The sequence below is a fragment of the Ovis aries genome, chromosome 4, assembly GCF_016772045.2.
Source record: "Ovis aries strain OAR_USU_Benz2616 breed Rambouillet chromosome 4, ARS-UI_Ramb_v3.0, whole genome shotgun sequence".
Taxonomy (NCBI): domain Eukaryota; kingdom Metazoa; phylum Chordata; class Mammalia; order Artiodactyla; family Bovidae; genus Ovis; species Ovis aries.
The window spans coordinates 102,511,350-102,534,019 of NC_056057.1; the positions used below are offsets into that span (position 1 = coordinate 102,511,350).

The 22,670-nt window shown below is 42.6% G+C and overlaps 1 protein-coding gene and 1 long non-coding RNA gene across 8 annotated transcripts in view; one reads left to right on the plus strand and one right to left on the minus strand.

The window, feature by feature from the left end:
* Positions 1–22,670, minus strand: part of DGKI (diacylglycerol kinase iota) — a 513,862-nt gene that overhangs the window by 21,380 nt on the left and 469,812 nt on the right. For 3 of the 7 annotated variants that reach the window (XM_027968850.3, XM_042248884.2, XM_060415132.1), the window contains 2 exons: positions 20,199–20,236; positions 16,048–16,168 (listed from right to left, as the gene is read on the minus strand). The exons of 3 other annotated variants lie outside the window; for them this stretch is intronic. In XM_027968850.3, coding sequence (XP_027824651.2) covers positions 16,048–16,168; positions 20,199–20,236 — 159 coding nt within the window. The remainder of the gene's footprint in view (positions 1–16,047; positions 16,169–20,198; positions 20,237–22,670) is intronic. One more of the 7 variants, XR_009600539.1, reaches the window with a different exon arrangement.
* Positions 1,797–9,127, plus strand: LOC132659765 (uncharacterized). The gene is made up of 2 exons (XR_009600540.1): positions 1,797–2,361; positions 4,888–9,127. It is a non-coding gene; the product is annotated as an uncharacterized LOC132659765 (long non-coding RNA).

Genomic DNA, 22,670 nt, shown 5'->3' on the forward strand with positions numbered 1-22,670 from the left:
ATAGTATTTATCGCATAGGTTTGTTATGAGGTTTCATAAGTTAATACAAAAAAGTGTGCTTAAAACAGTAGCTGGGACACTACATGCAATGTGTAATGTTTAGGTATAATTAAGCGTTCTATTCTCTGACATAACACAGCAGGTTACATTAAGTTAAGGTGCTGGAACATCAATGAGGGAAGGTGATAGAAAAGGGTGCCTTGGCTCCCACTTACATTTGAAAAGTGTTGACTCCAATTCAGTGTTCTGAGAACCAAGTGCTCCAGGCCTATTCAGTCTTGGACGAGGCAGACTCCACAAGGTCAGGAGCATGCTTACAGAGCCTAATGGTCCCTTTAGAGAGCTCCTGTCATCTTCAGCAAAGCCATTCATTTTGCAAGGAATTCCATGAACATGAGCAGTGGCCTCACCAGTGTCTGTTCCCACCATTACTGATAATCGTGTAACCAAGCAGGACGCTATGGGGACTTCTCCTGGGGACAGACCCCTCCTACATAGCTCCTCTTTGGAGCACCTAGAAAATAGTATCTGATGCACATTTCTGAGTTGTTTTACAGATGCTGAAACCACCAACAAATGGAAGAAGTTAACTGATGATCATGAGCCCCCAGACCTACTGGCTCCTAAGGATTGATAATGTTAACCTCTGTGACACTACCATGACCTCACCATCAGATGAGCTGATCATATACTCTGCAATGCCTCTCCCTCACCTGGCCTTTAAAAATACTTTGTTGAAACCCTCTGAGTTCGAGGTTTGGGGACACAAGCCACCTGTTCTCCTTGTTTCGCCCTGCAATGAACCTTTCTCTGCTCCAAACTCTGATGTTTCCATTTGTTTTGGCCTCATTGCATGTTAGGCACACAGCCTTGCATTTGGTAACAACTGCACAAATATTTAGGCAGCAGGGGTCTTGAGAAACCTAAATGCAGGTCAGGAAGCAACAGTTAGAACTGGACACGGAACAACAGACTGGTTCCAAATAGGAAAAGGAGTATGTCAAAGCTGTATATTGTCACCCTGCTCATTTAACTTATATGCAGAGTACATCATAAGAAACACTGGGCTGGATGAACCACAAGCTGGAACCAAGATTGCCAAGAGAAATATCAATAACCTCAGATATGCAAATGACACCACCCTTAGGGCAGAAAGTGAAGAGGAACTAAAAGCCTCTTGATGAAGGTAAAAGAGGAGAGTGAAAAAGTTGGCTTAAAGCTCAACATTCAGAAAACTAAGACCATGGCATCTGGTCCCCATTACTTCATGGGAAATAGATGGGGAAACAGTGGAAACGGTGTCAGATTTTATTTTTGGGGCTCCAAAATCACTGCACATGGTGACTGCAGCCATGAAATTAAAAGATGCTTACTCCTTAGAAGGAAAATTATGACCAACCTAGATAGCATATTGAAAAGCAGAGACATTAACTTTGCCAAGAAATGTCCGTCTAGTCAAGGCTATTGTTTTTCATGTGGTTATGTATGGATGTGTTGGACTGTGAAGAAAGCTGAGCGCCAAAGAATTGATGCTTTTCAACTGTGGTGTTGGAGAAGACTCTTGACAGTCCCTTGGACTGCAAGGAGACCCAGCCAGTCCATTCTGAAGGAGATCAGCCCTGGGATTTCTTTTGGAAGGAATGATGCTAAAGCTGAAACTCCAGTACTCTGGCCACCTCATGTGAAGAGCTGACTCGTTGGAAAAGACTCTGATGCTGGGAGGGATTGGGGGCAGGAGGAGAAGGTGACGACAGAGGATGAGATGGCTGGATGGCATCACCAACTCGATGGACGTGAATCTGAGTGAAATCTGGAAGTTGGTGATGGACAGGTGAAGAGCCTAAGCTACTCCATCTTGTAAAAGAGCTCCATTTTGCTAAGGTACCGGGCAAACAGACTTAGAATATTGCCTAAACCTGCCCCGCTATGCACGAGCCAATCAACCCTTAGGTTAAACCTCCTGACTTTAAGTTCAAGAATTTGTGATTTACCTTGGAAGTAATGATTTACCGTGGAAGTAAAAAAAAAAACAATCAGAAATCCACACACAACCCTATAGAAGAGGGTAACCAATCAGTAGTCCTTCAGCCTGAACACCCCCTTTGTTACCCTTTCACCTGAATATTCCCTATATAAGCAGTGTAACCCAAAACTCGGGGCTCCTCTCCTTAGCCACTGTGTCAGTAACGGTGGGAGCCCCAGCTTGAGCTTGATACTAAAAACTCTTTTGTTTTTGCATCGGATACTGGCTCCCTGGTGGTCATTGGGAGATTTTGCAACTTGGGCATAACATCTGGGGGCTCGTCCGGGATCTCCCATCGGCTTCCCGGGAAGACCGATCCAGAGACTTATCTGTAACCGGTAAGTTTTTTCTGCTGTTTCTGATAAGGCCTGTTTTCTGAGACCGGTATATGACTCAGGCAGACGCACTGATGGATCACCGGTGGGGGTCGTTGGGAGACGTCCCTGACCCTCCCGAAGGGGATGGAGAGCCCCTGTTCTCTGTTGACAAAGGGGATGGAGTGCCCCTGTACTCTGTTGACAATAGCGGGTCGCTCCCGCTGAACGGCCGGAGGCTGTGGTCCTACTTTCAGTTTGCCTTTGGACTCATGAAGGTTTGTTTTTTCTGTCTGTCTGTCTGTCTGTGTTGTTTGTGTTAATTTACCAATGCTTGATTGATTCAGGAACGATGGGGCAACGTCAATCTAGCCCTACTCCTCTATCTCTGATGACTGAGCATTTTAAGGAGGTCAAGAAGCGCGCTCGTGACCTCAGTGTTAAAATTAAGAAAGACAAACTAATTACTTTTTTGCAGCACTGAATGGCCATAATTCCAGGTGGGCTGGCCTTCGGAAGGCACGTTTGACTTGGAAACTGTGCACCGAGTCCAAGATATCATCCTGTGACCACAGGCTGGACACCTTGACCAAGTCCCCTATATCATAGCGTGGGAAAATATCATAGTACACCCCCCTCCTTGGGTAACATCTTTTTTGCCTCAACAGGAACTTTCTACCACCCGGGTGTTGGTGACACGGGTGGGAGAGAATCTGAAGAAACCTAGGAAAACTGAACCAACGGCGCCGCTATACCCCATCTTGCAGGGGGGAATTGTTAGGGGAAGCACACTGATTGAAACCGCCCACCCTGGCCAGGCACCATAGTAACCATCTGCATGAGATCCTGATAAGGAATATGGAACTAATAAGCCTCCTCCCCCTTCCTTTTTCAACCTAGCTTCCTTTCCTCCCTTGAAATCTTTGATGTTAGTACTTAGATCTGAAGTTCTGTGTCTCTATAGGAGGTTTTCTGAGGGACTGTATTCTTGTATTTAAGGGCTTCCCTGGTGGAGCCGAGGTTAAAGCATCTGCCTGTACTATGGGAGACCTGGGTTCAACCATCTCTAACTCCTGACACTGAAAAAAAAAAAAAAAAAGACTTGAAGCTAGATTTGCACTGTGTCTGTCTAAATGTGTCTTGGTATGTCTCTGTCTCTGGGTAATATTTTTGAGGTTAATTTGTCTATGAGCTCTATTTATTTGGCTTAAAAAAGATAAGCGCTTACAAATCAAGTAATTCTAAATTAAACAATAAATTCCAGGTTCATGTGAACTGGGAAATATTCAATGTTAAATAGCTGATATTAACGTTTGTTTGTTGACCTATTTAATATAGACATGTCTTAGAGTAATTAACATTAAGTAAAATATTTTCATTGTACCTAGGTTTAATATAAGTTAAATATTATATCTGTTACAACTTTGTCAACAAGGAAATTACCTTAAGTGAAAAAAAAAAACTTCTAAAAAATATAAATGAGATATGAGCTTTTATATAAACTATATTAAGAATAATTATTCTTTAGAAATATCCATCTAAAATAGTTCTCTCCAGATTGGCATAACTTAAAATCTGACCAAATGTTCTAAACCCTTTTAACTGATTTTTTTGATAAAACTTCCTAAATAGAATTCTTTTGAAGTTCTTCTGATCTCTAGCTAACTTTGGGATGCTTCAGAGGGCCCCTGGAACATCCCAAAGAGAGATATTAAACTGTGTTTATTTGGTTGGTTAAATTACATGGAAAAGAGTATCAAATGAGTAATAAATCCGCTCATGTTATAATGTATGGTAAAATAACTAATACAGATATCCTAGAAATTATATGGAGTTTTTAACATTCTGATATGTCCTGGTATTTTAATGGAAAACCTGATGACTTCACAAAAGTTAACAAAAGGACTGAATGAACCAGCAAATATGCTTATAACTTTTATGGTTTCTATCTGAAAAATTATGGGTTTGAATCTTATGTTTTCAGGGAGTAGGGAAAATCTTCCTCTCAAACTAATTATGACAATACTTTGGTAAAATTAAACATTATAAACAAAACAATTATATTTTCTATCTGACTCCTCCAAAAATTGGAAGTTCTTAGGTTTCCAGTAAGTTTATCAAATGAGTTAGGAAGGTTATCTCATGGGTACAAACATCTCAAGAAATTTTTGAGACCTTAAAAAGGGAAGAATTCACCTAGATTTGTTAGGCAAAATCTGTGATAAGCCCGTTGGTGTGAGTTTCCCAGACCTGTTTTATTTTAAAAGTTCAGTCTGAGACTCTATAAATGTTTCAGCAAAATAAAAAGCCTATAATCAATTATGGTTATAAAAATCATCAGACCAAAATTAGTGAAAACAGACCTATTTTGCAAACAAACTAGCCTTAATTTGGTTATATTTAGTAAAAATAAGGGTAACTTTAAGGAGAAAAAGATATTTCAAAATGTTAATACCAGTTAATAGAGGTCTGCATCTAGTAAGACTCATCTCTTAGGTAGTTCTTTGCTGTTATGTGATATTAATGTAAAATTTAACTGAATTCTTGAAGAACACCCTAAGTTTGTGTCTGAAGCTTATCTCAGTAATCCATCTTTGGATGAAGATCAGATGCCTCATGACCTGCAACCAGGACTGGAAAAAGACATTTATTAAGGGACTGTCTCCAACATGGATGGAAGGACTTTTTTATCAGAAAAACTACACTACACCAGGATGAGAAGACGATGACATCAGAGGGAGACAGCTTCCCCGAGATGCTGGACCTGATTTGTATGATCATTTATGTTTTCTTGACTTCTTAGACCTTTGCATATAAGTCAAATGCTTTTCTATCATAGGCCTGATCCTATGCTAGTTTCAAAATCAATCCAATTGTTGGGTTTGTGGCCAATTACCTGTATCTAGTTCTGGGTTACCTTGGTAAATTTCTCTACTACCAGACTCCAACTGGTTGGCCCTGAGAAAATTTACTTAAAAAATTATAGTCATATTCAGGTCACTGTGCAGATGACCTGAGATATACTAGGCTACATCTAATGAAAGTTCTTAACAAAAGTCTTACTTGTGACTTTACTAATACTGCTGGCTGTGTTATTTGTATTTCACCTGTTTACAAAATTGCTGTTTCTTACACTGTCAAATATATGTGTGAGGCCTCTAATAGAATAATATATAGTCCCATATGAGATCGATGATGGTAACAGTGTAACTCTAGATATGGCAAGAAGCAACAAGAGGGAATATTTTCCTGGACCAAGAAGCTAGTAAGACAGGTGGTCCAGAGAATTTTGGATACTGTTTTATGGCCTAGTCCAGTAACAGCACATTGAGTGGCCTGTCAACAGAATCTTTGCCAAATCTGAGAATGGACACTCTCAGCACCATGGGATAAAATGGTCATGAAATGCGCCCCCTCAAAATCATGGTCAAGTTTATGAGCAAAAGGGGCTCTGCCAACTGAAGACTGACACTCGCCATCTGCATCTGCAAAGATTAAATCATGGCCGCTGCAACTGCTGACTTTCAACGCCCCTGAAAGGAGTTCAGGGTGAAAATCAGAAATGAGGCACTCTGTGCTCTGGAAAAAACTGGCAGAACAGGCCTTCAGATAGTTAGATCTTTTCAGGAGAAGATTTTACGAATCCCAATTCTTGCATCTTCTCGTACCTAGAGAAACACTGACGTCATTAACGGTGAAATCTGCTTTGGCTATTAAGGAAAAGTTTACAGTTAAAAGTCAAAATAGAGTAGCTATGGTTCAGATATCCTGGGAAATAACTAGGTGATGCTACGGGTGTACTTCCAGATTAGACCTCATATCGCTAAACACTTGAGTTTTCTGAGTCGTGTCAGGCTTAGATGCCACCATTTTCAAAACAATGTCTGCTGGAAGCTAGTAACCTTACTTTTTATAAAACTAGGCAACTGGCTACATGGCTACAAGTCTCCCTGAAGTGCCAGGTCCAGACTGGGTTTCAGACCTATTCTTCTAAAAAGAAATGAGATTTATTTTGTCTACTAAATTCCAGTTATCACTCCTCCAACTACTTCTAATTGGGTCTGTTACACCAAAGTGGCAGACCAAGGGATTAGGATTTTAATCATACAAGACTCAGATCTAGAACTTGGAACTCAGAAATACTTCCAGTTCAGTGTCTATACTCCAAGCTGTGGCAGTCCTATGCCCCATTTTGACAGGAAGTTATCACAGTCATAGTTGCCTAGTTCCCCCCAAATTAAAACTGAGCGGGACTCTGTGGGGCTCTGGGGTACAGATCGGTTCTGTGTTCTCCATTTCTTATCTGCAGGATATAGACTTTGTTCAGCCTCCTTGACCTTTCCTGAACTCCAAATCGTGGTTTCAAATAATTGCTAATCAGGGAAGAGAAGGGATACAAAACCAGAAACAATCAAAGGTTGGTACAGCCTCCAGAGTCCTGGTTCCTACTCAAAGAAATATGCTTAACAATGTCTTTGAGCCCCCACCCAGGTGGAAGATGCTAACTTCAGACTGAACATAAGATTCCTGGAGCACAGCCCTGTTGCCTCACCACCAACCAATCAGAAGGGGTCACAAACCCTGCAACCCTCACCCCAAATGCTGCCTTCTGTTTCTGGGGACCAGAGATGACCATCCTGTTAGGTCTCCTGTTTGGCCCTTGTCTATTTCATCTCTGAGACAGGCCAACTAAACTGTTGTTACTGCAAGGGTAGAAGCTGGTTTCAGATGTGGAAAACCCCAACTTAGATCAGGTAGAGAGAGACTTCTGCTCTGCTAGGCAGGCCTACACCCATGCACAGCAGGAAGAAGTTACAGAAGAAAGAGACCTCCGCCCCAATTCCCAAGAAGTATCTTGAGTGTGAAGTCTCTCAGGGGGCCTAGGTGCTGTGTTAGGGGAAAAACGTTGTTTTTATGTGAATCACTCGAGGGTAGTCAGGGAGTCCCTGGCCAAGATAAGAGAAGGGCTGAATCAGAAAAAAAGAGAAAGAGAAATGTCTCAAAATTGGTTTGAATCCTGGTTCAGTTCATCTCCCCGGCTCACGACTCTCATATCTTCTCTGGCTGGGCCCCTGATCATTTTACTCTTGCTATTCACCTTCAGACCGTGTCTACTAAACAAGTTGATAAACTTTATCAAAGGCCACATCAACATGGTACAGTTTAGGGTGCTTAGGTCCCAATATGCAGCCCTACCAAACCCACCCCCGGTAAAAGACAATATAAAGCTAACCACAGACCCATGATTGGGTCTGTCTTGGATCCTTGAGAAGGGGGGAATGAAGAGCCTAAGCTACTCCATCTTGTAAAAGAGCTCCATTTTGCAAAGGTACCGGGCAAACAGACTTAGACTTTGGATATTGCCTAAACCTGCCCCGCTATGCAGGAGCCAATCAACCTTTAGGTTAAACCTCCTGACTTCAAGTTCAAGAATTTGTGATTTACCTTGGAAGTAATGATTTACCGTGGAAGTAAAAAAAAAAAACAATCAGAAATCCACACACAACCCTATAGAAGAGGGTAACCAATCAGTAGTCCTTCAGCCTGAACACCCCCTTTGTTACCCTTTCACCTGAATATTCCCTATATAAGCAGTGTAACCCAAAACTCGGGCTCCTCTCCTTAGCCACTGTGTCAGTAACGGTGGGAGCCCCAGCTCGAGCTTGATAATAAAAACTCTCTTGCTTTTGCATCGGATACCGGCTTCCTGGTGGTCATTGAGAGATTTCGCGACTTGGGCATAACACAGGGAGGCCTGGTGTGCTGCAATTTATGGGGTCGCAAAGAGTCGGACATGACTGAGCAACTGAACTGAGCTGAACTGAGGGGTCTCATCTCATTTCCTCAGCACTGTCACCTGGTGCTCTCAGAGCTGCAACCACAGTGGGTCCGCAGACTCCAGGGTCCATGCCTCCGTGCAGTGCGAGGATGATAAAGCAGTTTCATCTGTGCTAAAAAAGTGAGACAAAGAAAAGAAGCTTGTTCCTCAAACTCCTGACAAGAATCACTATAAATGAAGCCAAGCCAGCAGGATTCCAGAGCTGATTCTCTTATCTGGGAGTCAGGCACGCCTGGAGCTGTTTATCGTCTCCTCCTTCCTCTCCAATCCTCCGTCCTTGACAGAGGTGCTGATACTAAAACAAGATGTATCTTTTTGCTCTTAATTAATACCCAAAGAAACTTCAATTAAAGGGTTTAGAAAGATGGACTCTGGAAAGATGGACTTAACTGACGGCAAGATTTAGGAGAAGAAAGGACAGAGGATGAATGCCAGGTGGAGTCTGAGACAGAACTGGGCTTTCCCTCCCTATGTGTGTCTCCAGTGACCTAACGGGAGCTATTTTTAATAGTGTATCAAGCTATCACTGCTATGTGGAATCTAAAACGTGACACAAACGTACCTATGCATGAAACAGACTGAATCAGGGACACAGAGAATAAATTGGCGGTTGCCAAGGAGGAGAGCGCTGGGAGAGGGGTGAATTGGGAGTTTGGATTAGCAGATGCAAACTGACAGATACAGTATGGATAAACAACAAGGTCCTACTGTATAGCACAGGGACTGTGTTCAGTATACTGCGAGAAGCATTAATGGGAAGGAATATGAAATAATATGTGTGTGTGTGCAGGTACATAAAACTGAGTCACTCTGTTGTATAGCAGTAATTAACACAACACTGTGAATCAGCTACACTTCGATTCAAAGATAAAAAGGAATTTTGTACAAAAATGTACATGAGCAGAATTACATTTTGCAAACAATAAAAATTACGTTTTCTTGGAACAAAAACAGTGCGTCATGCTGTCTAATAGTGCCCTGTGTAGATTCGTAGCATGAGTGATTTGGAGGTGGGAGCACGTCCAGAAAAACAAAAACCATTGACAAAGACCACAAGTATATTCCCTTGAAAGAAAAAAAGACATGTGAAAAGTGGCAACTGTGATTTTTGGAAAAGTTAATTTCAGCCTCAGCCATAGGTAAAGAACAGGAGAAAGAGAAAATAAGGATGGAATTCCTTCAAATAGATCAATGGGGGAACATTTGGGTTTGGGCTTTGTTTGTCCATGTGTGCATATGTTCTGATTGTGGATACTATGCATCTCCCCTAAGGAACTGGAAGGAATGCCATTAAATTATCAGCAGAGAATTCCTGACTGTTCCCTGAATAGAAGTCTTGGCTTTCTGTCTCCCTAGGGTTTACTAAAACACCTACAGTTCAGCCCCCAGCTGACTTGCACTAGGAAGCAACTACTGAATCTCTATTGAGGGGCTATAGGTACAGATTTCTCCATGAACGTTTCAGAAGGTGATCGCCCTTCCATAGATGCCAGTTATCAGTAGAATCCTGTATATGATATTCATTTCAAACTACCCTGAACTGTGGTTGTTTATCCATGCTTTATTTCTCTTACTGAGTTTTAGGAATATGCACAGCAGAGACCATATCTTATATCATGGATGAGCTTTTGCAAGTCATCCAGCTTTACTACACTTCAGTTTTACCACCTGTCAAGTAGAGATAAGAGAACTTACCTTGTGGGCTTGTTGTAAGAATCAAATACATAAATACACATAAAGCACTCAGAACAATAAAGATGAGCAGTGATTATTACAATAATATTTCTGTTTAAAAGTGTATGGGACAGACTTTTTGAATGAATGAATAACATTTAAAAATCCACTTGGATCCTGGCCAATATCACACTTTTTTTCCTAAGAGAGAAAGATCCATAAAAGGAACATGGATTAAAACAAAAAAAAAAAAAAAAAAAAAAAGCTATGTTATCTGAGAAATGGTCTGAAAAATAAAGGGGAAAGAAAAATACACTGTGGGCAGAAACACATTAGTTTTCGGATGCGGGACAGGGAATTCAAAAGAGAAGCAAAACTTCACAAATTTCCCAACGTTGAAAAAGTGACAGCGGGGTAAGCAGTCAAACCTTCCAAACTTCAAATCGACTGCCCAGTCAGTGCTCATCCCAGAGGCTCTTCCAGGAACCCATGCAATTGTATCATCACCATCGCGCTTGTATTATATATGATGTGTCTTTTGTCACACGCATCCTTTAATTTGCTTCCCACACCGAGCCATCCAAATCCCCTTTGCTGTCCCCCCCACCTCCCCGTGGCCTCTCTCCCTCTGGACCTCATTTCCCATTAGTCTCCCTGACGCTGCCAGCAGACCATTCCAAATCCTCCTGAGCGCCGACAAAAGCTGCACAGATGTGGGGCGAGCCGGCACTGGGAACTCTCAACAGCACCATCATCCTGTCCCAGCGGGACGGGGGTCGTTTCTCTTGGGGACCAGAGGCAGAGACGGGGGTGGGTGGAAAAAAAAGAGAAAAGAAAGACTGAAGGCAGAAAAAGAGGGAAGACAAAGTAAGCCATTGAAATCAGAAAGGAAATGCATGAGTGAGATTTCTATCAGGAAACACAGTAGGGGGCAGAGGGGGGTGGGCGCTGGGAGAATAAAAACAAAAGAGCAGAATGTGTCCGGTGGTTAAAGACCAAGACGCCACAAAAGTCTCTGGGAGGGTACAACGAGGGAGGAGGGAGTGGGCAAAAATATGGTTGAAAGGAGTTGAAAAGCAGGAACCGCTGGGGGGGTGGGGGGCTCTCCTCTGGAATCCCTCCCGTCCTCCTCTCTCCACCGGGTCCTTGTGGTATTCTTAGGCTCTCTCTCCCACCTCCATTCTCTTTTCAACCCTCCCATTGCCCAAATTCCAGTTTTTCATAAAGGGAAGCAGCGTGTTGTGTATTTAAGAGAAGACGTCCCAAAGAAGATGAGGGACGAGAAAAATTCAAGCCTCCTGTGGCTTTTGAGAAATAACCACAGGTCCCATGGCCCCCCCAGCCCGTGTTTAAAAGAGCCCTGAGAAGAGAAATTCATGGCTGAATGTGGTGCCTGGGAGAATGACTAAGCTCTCACGACTCCCATTCAAGAGGCATCCTGTCTGCGGACCCCCACCATCAATAAGACATGAAGAAGAGGGTGAAGCAGAGAGGAGAGAGGTGTTCCCTGGAGTAAGGATGCAGGAGGCAAACAAGTCCCATCAGTCATGCTCCTTGAAAAGGGCCCACTGATGTCTTAGGACCCTTGTCTTGAAAGGCATCCTGACAGGCAGGTCTTTGAACAGTCTTTAGGATTTATATACTATAAAGCCAAGGAAGGACCTGAATCAAGTTTAAAACACAAAAATTTTAAAATTACAATTTCAAGAGGTTTGCAGCAACTCAGATGGCAAGAAGGGGTGTCTCTTGATCTTTGCCACAGTATAAAATCTGCATGGATTTATTCTTTTATTTATGTGAAACTGATCAGATCCATCGACCGTAAATCTAACGTTAACTTATCAATACGATGCCATAGTTTGGTAGACATCTCTGAATCCCAGCCTTACAGAGGCATCTCAGCAAAGGCTATTTTCCATCAAATCAGAGGAATTTCAGAGTCAGCATCATTATTAATCAGGCAAGACTATTTGCTGAGCAGAGACCACACTAAGAAGATGATTACAGAGTAGAGAAGATGTCATGTTTTCTGGGTATGTGTCCCTGACTTCAAACACACCACAAAGAGCTTGCTGCAATTTAAGAGAGATGACTAGTTCTGCAAAGACAGTTTTCAGTTCTAAATGTGCAAGTTTATAAAATCATATCAGCAGCTAAAGCTATTAAGACAAATGACAACAACAGAAATGGTTGAACCAAAGTGCTCAGCTCTTAAACAACATGGAGGATTAGGCTGACAATATCGGTAGATTTCACATCCATGCTCCTCAACAACTAGAAATAATGAAGTTGATGTTATGAATGAAACTGACCATCAATTCAGTCAACCTGAATTGACTATCAGGTTGATAAATACTAATTTTAATAAAAATCAGCTACAGATCCGTTTTTATTATTTGACTGTGGTACTAACAGGTTAAAAATAGCCACCCATCAATATACAGTGATCTTTGAACTGTAGATCGTAGTAAGATTTTATTTTCAGACAGAAGAGATGGGTTTGGCTGCATGATCTTCAGAGTCATATATCTACCGGCCATTTAGAGACCCATGAGGCAGATGCAGTGACCGTGAGAACTGCCCGTGAGCCAAGCGGAGGTGATTACAAGAATATCGTGTTTTCTCCTTAGTGTAAATACTAAAGTGACTAATTCACAAAAGTTAACCAAAAAATGAGAAAAATAAGCTTCTCCCTTCCCCAAGTTACTAAGAAATTCCTCCTGCACGACTCACTCTTTGCAAAATCTCTCACTCTATACTGCACGATTCACTCTTGGGATCCAAGAGAAAGGAGTCTGGTGTTGGAATGTCAGGCTTTGGTGCAAGCACTGAGATGTGCCAGTTGGATTTCATGGCAGGAAAAGCGTGTGCGCTGATCTACAGTTTGGTTAGAAACTCCAAGCCCTGGGAGCCCGAGTTAGAGGGGCCGTCTTATTTAAGGCAGTGGAAAGAGAAGTGGGTGGTGGGGGTTGTGAAAACCCACAGTGTTAGAGCAATACCATCTCAAGCTTCCTCATTCAAGCCCCTGGGAGACTCAGCTGAAAAGAGGGTTTCTGGTTTTTAGTGTAAGCATGTTCCCAATACTGCATGGGACATACTTATGCTAAAAAAATGTTATCGTATCTTATATTTTTATTTGCTAAATCTTGAAGCCCTAGCTTAGGACCCTACACCAAGGGAAGATATAAAAGCTGAGTACCAGGGAATTCCAAGTGAGTCAGTAGTTCAGGATATTGAGAAGATCACCATTTTCAGCTGAAGAAGACAGAGAGTAAGGGAGGGGGCAGATTAAACACGTCCATTAATTATGGAGCAGAGAGGTCTATTTCTCCAGCCCTGGAGCTGGGGCTGCCTCCATGACCCGTTTTAGCTGACAGAATGCCACAGAGATGAGGCAGACTTCTCCAGCCCAGCCTCTGAATGTCTGGAAGTTTCCATCCTCACCCTCCTGAAACCTGGGGATCGTCGTGCTGTGAAAAAGCCTGGGATGAAAGCCCAGGTGTCCCAGCCACCCCAGCTGACAGCCCCGAACAGGTGAGAATCCATCTTAAATACAGACTCAGTCAAAACTGCAGTTCCCTGCAGCCTGACAGGTAAGACCAAGTGAAATACCAGCAGATCACTGATGGAGAAAGGATCCCAGAACCAGGGAGGGGAATTCCTGTTCTTCAGGAGAGGTAGAGCGGGGAGGAGAGAGAATTTTTAAGAGGTCTCATCACTCTAATAGAGAGCCGGTGTCTCACCAACCCTAGAGAGGTCCTTGGGTACCGAGCAGATTAAGGTGTGAGGGCAAGCACCCAACTTTGTGGGTAAAAGCCAAACAGGAGGGAAGAATTGAGAATAATCAAGATGACAGCCACCAGGAGAACTTGAACCTGAGCTTAAAGCAAACAAGGTGAGGGCATATATCTAAAGCTCACCTTCACTTTGTCCAGGGGAAATTCTGAGATCTTTTCTATTAAGAGAAAAATAACTATGGAAGCTTTGTGACCTTTATGCACTATCTATGGGGCTGGGTTCTAATATTTGGTTCTGCCTGTCACCAGCTTTTGGAAGAGTCACTACAGAAAAACACCTATAGTTTGTGTGTGTGTGCAAAAGACAAATAGAATTTATGCCACCATTGTCTATTCAAGTCATTGTTTAAAGAGGCATGCTATAATTGCTGGAGGCTGAACGGGGAGGGGGGACAGAATATACACACCCCTGACACAGCGCCAGGAATAGATGTAGGCTTTCTGGGGCAGACAGGCAATCCAATCTAGGGGAGCGAGGGGAAAGCCTCTAATGGTGACCATCCTATTGAAAACCCTTTCCTCTTCCTAAACCACTCTTTCTGCCATAATTCAGGCCAAGGGTTCAGGCAAACTCTCCATGGTGAGAACGTATTGAAGACAAAAGCAAGGCGAGTTTAATGGGACTGAGAGTCTAATCCTTTACAAGGTCCTTGTAAAGATTAAATGATAGGATGTGTTCATTCTAAGCATGTGGCATACAACCAGTGCTTGAGAAATGGCAGCTCTGTTTGTGACTTAACAATAGGACTTAAGAGTCCTACATACAACTGCTTTCAATTTACCGATGCATATGATTATATTTTTTATCCTGCAATTGCTTGATGACAGAGACTATATTTTATTTGTGTGTGTGCTGGTTTATGACAGATAGTTCCTGTGAAGCACCCCACAAATATTCAATGAATGAATGAATGAGTAAATAGAATAAGACATGTTTGCTGAACTGAATAAAAAGAGGAATAAGAAGGAATGTAAATCCATACATAGAAAACAAATTTATGGTTACTAAAGGGGAAAAGGAAGGGGAGGGATAAATTGGGAGTTTGGAATTAACAGATACACCCAACTGTATAGAAAATAAACAGCAAGGACCTACTATACAGCACAGGGAACTATATTCACTATCTTGTAATAATCTGTAATGGGAAAAGAATCTGGAAAACATTAAATATATGTATAACTTCTCAGTGGCTCGGCAGTAAAGAATTCGCCTGCAATGCAGGAGACATGGGGGACATGGGTTCAATTCCTGGGTTGGGAGGATCCCCTGGAGGAGGAAATGGCAACCCACTCCAGTATTCTTGCCAGGAAAATCCCATGGAGAGAGGAGCCCTGAGGGCTACAGTCCATAGGGTTGCAAAGAGCTGGACAAAACTGAGCAACTGAACATACATGTCTTTAACTGAATCACTTTACTGTACAGCTGAAACTGACACCCTGTAAATCAACTATACTTCAGTTTTTTAAAAAAGGGAATGTGCCTGGGTACTAAAGGGAACGTGACTATGTACTAAAGGGAATGTGACTGTGTACTAAAATGCTTACTATTTACAGCCTAAATGTGGATACAATGAGGGTGGCCATCGGCTCAGTGCTAGGGCTCACAGAAGATAGGATCTCTATATACCTGAATTCAGCAGAGCCAGAGATTCCTCAAAAACAGCCCAGCCAGGGAGAGTTTGCCCGCTTCTATCCTATTTTTCAGTCCTAGAAACACTATAAACATGGGAAGCAGAAAGTATGGTCAAGATTTGATACTCCTCTGACATGTCTGTGCCTCTGAAGGGCTATTAGAGGTAGATGCTGAGGTCACCATTTAACACCAGATTACAAACCTCGTTAGGAGGCTGTCCAGCAGGTGAACATGGCCTGCCACAGGAGACACGGCAGTACCAGATATTTTCGAAGAGAATAAAAGGTGACTTGAGTTGAAAAGGTGAATAAGATTCAAATAGAAAAAAAAGGGGAAATTAGAAAGATGGAAATAAATATGTGCATTACTCCTCAGAATGATCAGCTATAAACATGGATTAGGTACCTGGTCCCAACTAGTTAACTTCACAAAACATAAAAGCCCTTCCCCAAACAGTACATGATGGCAAGTCCACATTTGGTTTTGTCTTTCATTTTGTAAGTAATCAGCCCCCAAATACCCTGCAAAGGTCTTGATATGGAAATGATTTCTGTTAAGGTTAAGGTGGTTAAGGTAAAGATAAAGGTGCTTGGTCAAGGTGACCTGTGCCAGGGATCTGGAATCCTGGCTCTGTCATATAAGCAAGGAGAGTCAGCAAAAGCTCAAGGGTCTCTCCGCCATTCTGAGGACAGCCTGGATGAAAGTCAACTTTGAAAATGCAGTCTGTTTCATGGATAATTGATTCCTGGTTTGCTATGCCTACTCACCGTGGTCAAGGATATATTTCACAATCTCCCCGTTGCCGGTTTTAGCTGCGTAATGAAGGAGTGAACAGTGGTCTGGTCCCTGAATTAGCAGGCTGCCTCCGTTTTTATAGCTTTCTATTAGCTGAAAAAGAGACATAGGAAAAGCAACTCAGACAGAGTCCGGAACAAGGAAAGCAGCTAGCTGGTGATAAAATAAAAGTAATGTAGCAAACCACAAATGTCTACAGCCTCAGAGGACACAGGGAAAAGCCAAAGAGATGAAGTAACATTCCTGGGTTGTGTTATCACTCAAATAGATGGCCAGTGTCTCCGCAAATTCCGGAGAGGGTAAGTGGGTGCTGAACAGCCTAAGGGAATGGAAGCATGCTAAATTATTTGTTCCCTTTCTGGGTTTCTTGGTCCTTTTCTTTTCTGGGCACTGAAAAAATGAAAGAGAGGAGAATGAAAGCTTCCCTATGCAGGCTGAGCGTTCTTGAGTTAAAGAACAATTAAGTGTATAGGCAGGAAGAGCTTGATGTCTGGTAGCGTCGCGCCCTCCGCCCTTTAATTGTTTCTGCCCTCTCTAATGAGCCCAGCTACTGAGTACAGAAGCTGCTTGCCCCTTCCCCACATGAGATCACACGCACAGGCATACAGCAGACACATGCACAGCCGTGTCTGGCTCCCTCCTTTGTCCAGATCTGCAGTCTGCCTGCCTTCTATTTATCATCCAACACATACCACCCAACAAGGCTTGAGATGATCCATGGGATGAGAACCAAAAGGGTTCAGAGAATGTAGTAGTAGAAACCTAAAAGACTTCCGAAAGACTGGGGGGAAAACAGATTTTGCAGCCTGAGAATTAGGCGCTAAATGAGGACACAGTCTTAAGTTTGTGAAATACTGCACATTACCGAACTGTAATGGAAGTGAAAATGGATCTCTGTTCTCTAAACTGCAATAATCAGAACAAGGGCCTTACTGGAGCTTCTAAAATGTAGCTTTAGAATAAATAAGAATCAACTAATCCAGCATGTAATAAGCAAAAGGAATGTGTCTACCACCAAGAAGTTAGATGGCATAGCATTATAAACACAAAAACAAAAAAACAACTCCTAAGGTCAAAGAGAATAAACTGATAACTCATACATTCACTCAAATACAACTACAGATTAGCCATGTGCCAGATGCCAGGGAAACTAACATGAATACAGCTTGACCTCTGACCTCTAAGCCTCCAAGACCTCAGTGTCCATGGGAGGGAGAGATTTTTAAAGAATTGCACAGAGATGAAGAGGACAATGAGGAGGATAGCACAGGGCACTAGGAAAACATAAAGTAGGGGATGGAAAAAATCATGCAAGACATTCTAGGAAACTGATCAAAAAGGAGCAGTTGACTGGAAGTAAGGAACATGGGGTTTCCCAGGTGGCACTAGTGGTAAAGAACCTGCCCATAAGTGATGTGGGTTCAGTCTCTGGGTTTGGAAGATTCCCTAGAGGAAGGAATGGCAACCCACTCCAGTATTCTTGCCCGAAGAATCCCCATAGACAGAGGAGCCTGGCAGGCTACAGTCCATAGGGATGCGAAGAGTTGGACATGACTGAAGCGACTGAACGTGCGCAAGGAACATACGGAGTTTTCATGCCTAAATTGAGAAGCAAAGGAACAGGAAGTAGCTAACTGTTTTCCACGACAATCTAAGAATCCTGTTCTGTTCAACTGTACTGTCTCACAATGACACATCCATTCTTTGTGGGAAGATCCACAAAGGATTTGGGCTCACAGAGTAGCCGAGACCCAATCCATCAGCTGCCCTGATTTTGCATTGCTGTGGTGTTCATAGAGACTGTGGCCACTAGGTTAGGCCATGGGTATGTTGTGCAGCCTGGTGGATAGGAGCTACTCATGACATCCTGCATGCAGGGTTGATCCAGGGTCTATTCTCAGTTCATTGGTGTGCTTGGACCTTGCTTCCCCCTTCAACTTGCCCTTTCTCCCCCCTCCTTCCTCACACTCGTGACACACATACCCAGTTGAGTATTGAATATTTATAGTACTTTCTGCATGGGACAGAGAAATGGAAGAAGATAAAGAAAAGGAGGGGAAAGTATTTGGGAAGGAAAAGAAAGAAAAAAGTGAAAAAGAAAAAACCCTCAGGCTTTATATTTCACCTCTTAGTAAATCAGATGTTACCGAGTCATTTCTCAGTCATCTAGGAAAGAATTATAACAGAGAATGAAATAAGGCAACCAGCTGAATATAGTGATTTCCCTTCTCTCATATAATTCTCTGTTAAGTACCAAAGAAGTGCAGTAACACGCCCAGAGCCCTGGAAAATCTGTTGCCTAGACTAAAAGTATATACAAAACAAAATGAAGTGGTTTCATAGGTACAGCAACATTTTGCAAAATTTTCTGGCTTAGAAACTCTCCAAGAGCAGGGATCAGGTCTGAACTCATGCCTCTTGCTCACAGAATCCAAAAAGGCTTTTCAGGGAATACAGGATAATATTTGGTTTAATCCACTGCCTGGAAACGGCACTGAATTCAGGTATACACGCTGCTTAGAGAGCACTTTCCTCTTTAACAATTCCTAGTGACACTGTGATCTGGTCATGGCACGGGCACCATGCCCAGGGATGTGTGTCTGAAGATGACAGTTTAACAAGATGCTGACAACCTTCTCAGCACTTGTTTTCTGCTAGTAACCTGTTAACAATGTAGCTCTGAGGTTTCTCAGTTTATTCAACAGATGTGCTTCCAAAGAACTTATATACAAGAGCTTGTGTGTATGCGAAAGTTGCTCAGTCGTGTCCGACTCTTTGCGACCCCAAGGACTATACAGTCCATAGATCGGATTTTCCAGGCCAGAATACTGGAATGGGCACCCTTTCCCTTCTCCAGGGGATCTTCCCAACCCAGGGATCAAATCCAGGTCTCCTGCATTGCAGGTGGATTTTTTTATTAGCTGCGCCATTAGGGAAGCCCAAGAATACTGGAGTAGGTAGCCTATCCTTCCTCCAGCGGATCTTTCCGACCCAGGAATTGAACTGGGGTCTCCTGCATTGCAGGTGGATTCTTTATCAACTGAGTTAGTGCTTCTTAACTTTCTTTTAAGGCTCCTGGGTTCTCAATCTGGGATAGTGCTGAACTTGAGTTAGTTGGAGCCTTGGCCTGAGAAAGTTGCTGATAATACAGAGCAGATCAATGCCATTATAGCATATACAGGGATACCCAGGCAGTCTTAAGTCCTGACACCTGAAAATAACTTGGGACCAAATATAGCTTTCCGGGTATTCATGGACTATATTATACTTTATAACAAATATTTGTCTCCCTGCTATGTTTAACTATCAAAGGAACACAGATTAACACTGTATTAACAAAATAGCTATCTCGGGAGAGTCCCTTCTATGAAGTTATAGGAACAATCTTAAGAGCTTTACATGAATTTTATATTCAATCCTCACAGTAAAGCAAAGAGAAGAGCAATGTGATTCTATTTTACAGATGAAGAAACGGAGGCCCAGAGACAATTAGGTAATTATACAAAGTCTCATATATAGTCAAAGGCAGAGCCAAGATCTGAACCCAGACAGTCTGACTTCAGAATTTGCATTCACTCAGGAGACAGCAGTTTCCTCTGAACTAAATTCTCCAGAAAACATGAGCACAAATCACAATATTCAAGGCAGATCAGAGTATCTTCTGATTAACTGTGATCCCTAGAGTTCAAAACGGCAATAATGTTGCGTGATGTTGTCTCTTGCTTAAAGAAAGTATTTCTGGGTATCGTCCAGGTTATTCTTATAGCTGCATTCATTTAAAGACTTGGGCTGAAATAAATCTTTAAACTTCAAATATTAGTTCCAGATAGCAGGAACCCGAGGCACTGTCTCCTGGGGACACGTATCAGTTGTAACCAGTCAAGGCAGACAGCCAGCATGTGCCTTTGCACAGACCCTTTGCTGTTTGGAGGCATGGCGATGCTACAAGGATGCTTCTCACCCTCTCTGCTCAGTTCTCAAAAAGAACATCCTTCTGCCTTCTACCCAGCTAGCACCAGGGGGATGGGAAATGATAAATGGGATCATGAAAACTTGGTGAGAAATTATGCTCATTTAGAGTTCTTAAAGAATCACCAAAAGTTCTGGTAGGAAGATATCTTACCTTCATAAGATCACCAGCTATTACTGCCTGCAAAATTGCTGTGAAAGACAAAAGAGAGATGTCCCATTAGTAGAAGACCCTCTCATGAAAATATTACAAAGGGCTGGATCCATGTTTGGGAGACACAGTCTACATTAGGGGTGGGGATCAGGGGAGTAGAAGCATGCCAAAGGTTGAAACGTAGGACAGACTGAGGCCTTCTCTTCAGCCCTTCCCTCCCTGAGCATTCATCTTGTACATCATTCTAGAGCCGACAGGAACCCCCTCCAGCCCTGGTACAGAAAAGTGAACATGAGATGTAGAGTCACACATACTGGATTCCAATCTTAGCTCTGACCCTTACAGGCGGTGGAATACTAGGCGAGTTATTTAACCCCTCTGAGCCTCAGTTTCCACATCTGTAAACCAGCAAGTCTCAATTATATCAGATCTTTGAAAGGGTTCATTAAATCATATAAATGTTCTTATCTCATCCACTGATGCAGAATGCCTGATCATTAGGACTGTTTCTGCTCCCTTCCTTTCTAATTTCTTCTACTTTGTCCTTCGGGGGTTCAAAAATTATTAGCAATTTTGTGCTCTATAATTATAAATAAATACCTACTGCTATGGAAAGAAGGATTAGAGACAATAAAGAAGAAACATATTTTAATTATGTTCTAAAGAAAGTAATCATACATTTAGCATAAAATTCATTGGTGATTCTTATAGAAAGCACTCTGAAAGTTTAATTAAACTAATTGTAAGGCTACTTGGTGGTGGTGGTGGTGATTTAGTCGCTAAGTCGTGTCTGACTCTTGCGACCCCATGGACTGTTGTCTGCCAGGCTCTTCTGTCCATGGGACTCTCTAGGCAAGAATACTGGAGTGGGCTGCCATTTCCTTCCACTTAGCTTAGGGGAAAATAATCTAAGTACCTGTGCATGTCATGTGGGATGCAGAAGAAAAATGAAAAAAATATAACTAATAAAAGAGGAAAAGAATATATGACTGTCTAATGGTGGTTATGATTCCTAAAGGGGACAGTTGTATTAGGTCAGAAATGGGCCCTTTAGAAAAACACCTATATTTTAAAACTGCTCAAGAAAAAGATCATTTTAAAGTTTTAAAGTCACTCCCCTCAAAATCAGAAGGTTTGAAGTTTATTTTTCAAAGTATCATTTTACTCTTATTTTGGAGCCTCTCGTATACAGTTGGCCAAAAATGCAGTATCAAAGCACATGGTGCCCTTGACTATCACTGAACAAAGCCCATGAAGCTTTCATCATGCGTACTCATGGGCCCTGGGTGATCAGAGGCAAAGAACCACAGACATGTTCAACTTGTTCAGAGGCCCAGGGCCGAGTGCCTTCCCTCTGACCAAAGCAGAAGTCTTGGAAACCGTAGGAAATGATGATGGCTGCTTAAGCATGGAAGGAAGAATGAAGGAAGAAGAGCGAGAAAGGAAGAATAGGAAAGAGAGGGAAGAATGTATCTTTTCTATAACAAGCTGTTTAAGCTGGGACTATGGCGCCAGGCGCAATAACGCTCTTTGTACATGGTCAGTGTGTACCAATCAGTTGTTGAAATGATAGAAAAGAGTGCCAGTTGCTCAGTCATGTCCAACTCTTTGTGACCCCACAGACTATAGCCCATCAGGCTCCTCTGTCCACGGGATTCTCCAGGTAAGAATACTGGAGTGGGTTGTCATTTCCTTCTCCAGACAGAAAAGAGAGCAAAGAGGAAAGCAGTGAAAGGCAATGGAGATAAAAATAACAGAAAAGGGGACTTTCTAATGGTCCAGTGGCTAATACTCTGCACTCCTAATGCAGGGGAGGTGGGGTTCTATCCCTGGTCAGAAAACTAGACCCCACATGTCACAGCTAAGAGTTCTCGTGCCATAACTAAAGATCCTGCGTGCTGCAGCTACGACCTGGCACAGACAAGTAAACAAATACATGTCTCTAAAAAATAACAGAAAGGGAATTCATAAAATGGTGTATGTCAAAAGAACCTAAGAAACGTGTCTCGTTCTTCCTTTTACAGATGGGACACTGACATTCAGAGGGAAATGTCTCTCTCAGGGCACGCAGAGACTGTGTAGCTCAATCACCCCACAATGCAGGTCCCTGGACCATCCCAGGCTCTGTCCTGTGCCCTCTGGGAGTTCACCCTGTAGTAACTCTTTGGGCTCTGTGGGGCCTAAGGAAAATGAAAGGAAATAATCTTTAACTGGAGTCTAATTCTGATCTCTGCGATTTACTTGTTCAGTTGTTAAGTCATGCCCAACTCTGCAACTGCATGGACTGTAGCACACCAGGCTTCCCTGTCCTTCACTATCTCCCAGAGTTTGCTCAAACTCATGTCCATTGAGGTGGTGATGCCATCCAACCATCTCATCCTCTGCCAGCCCCTTCTACTCCTGTCCTCAATCTTTCCCACTCTCACGGTCTTTTCTAATGAGTCCGCTCTTCACATCAGGTGGCCAAAGTAT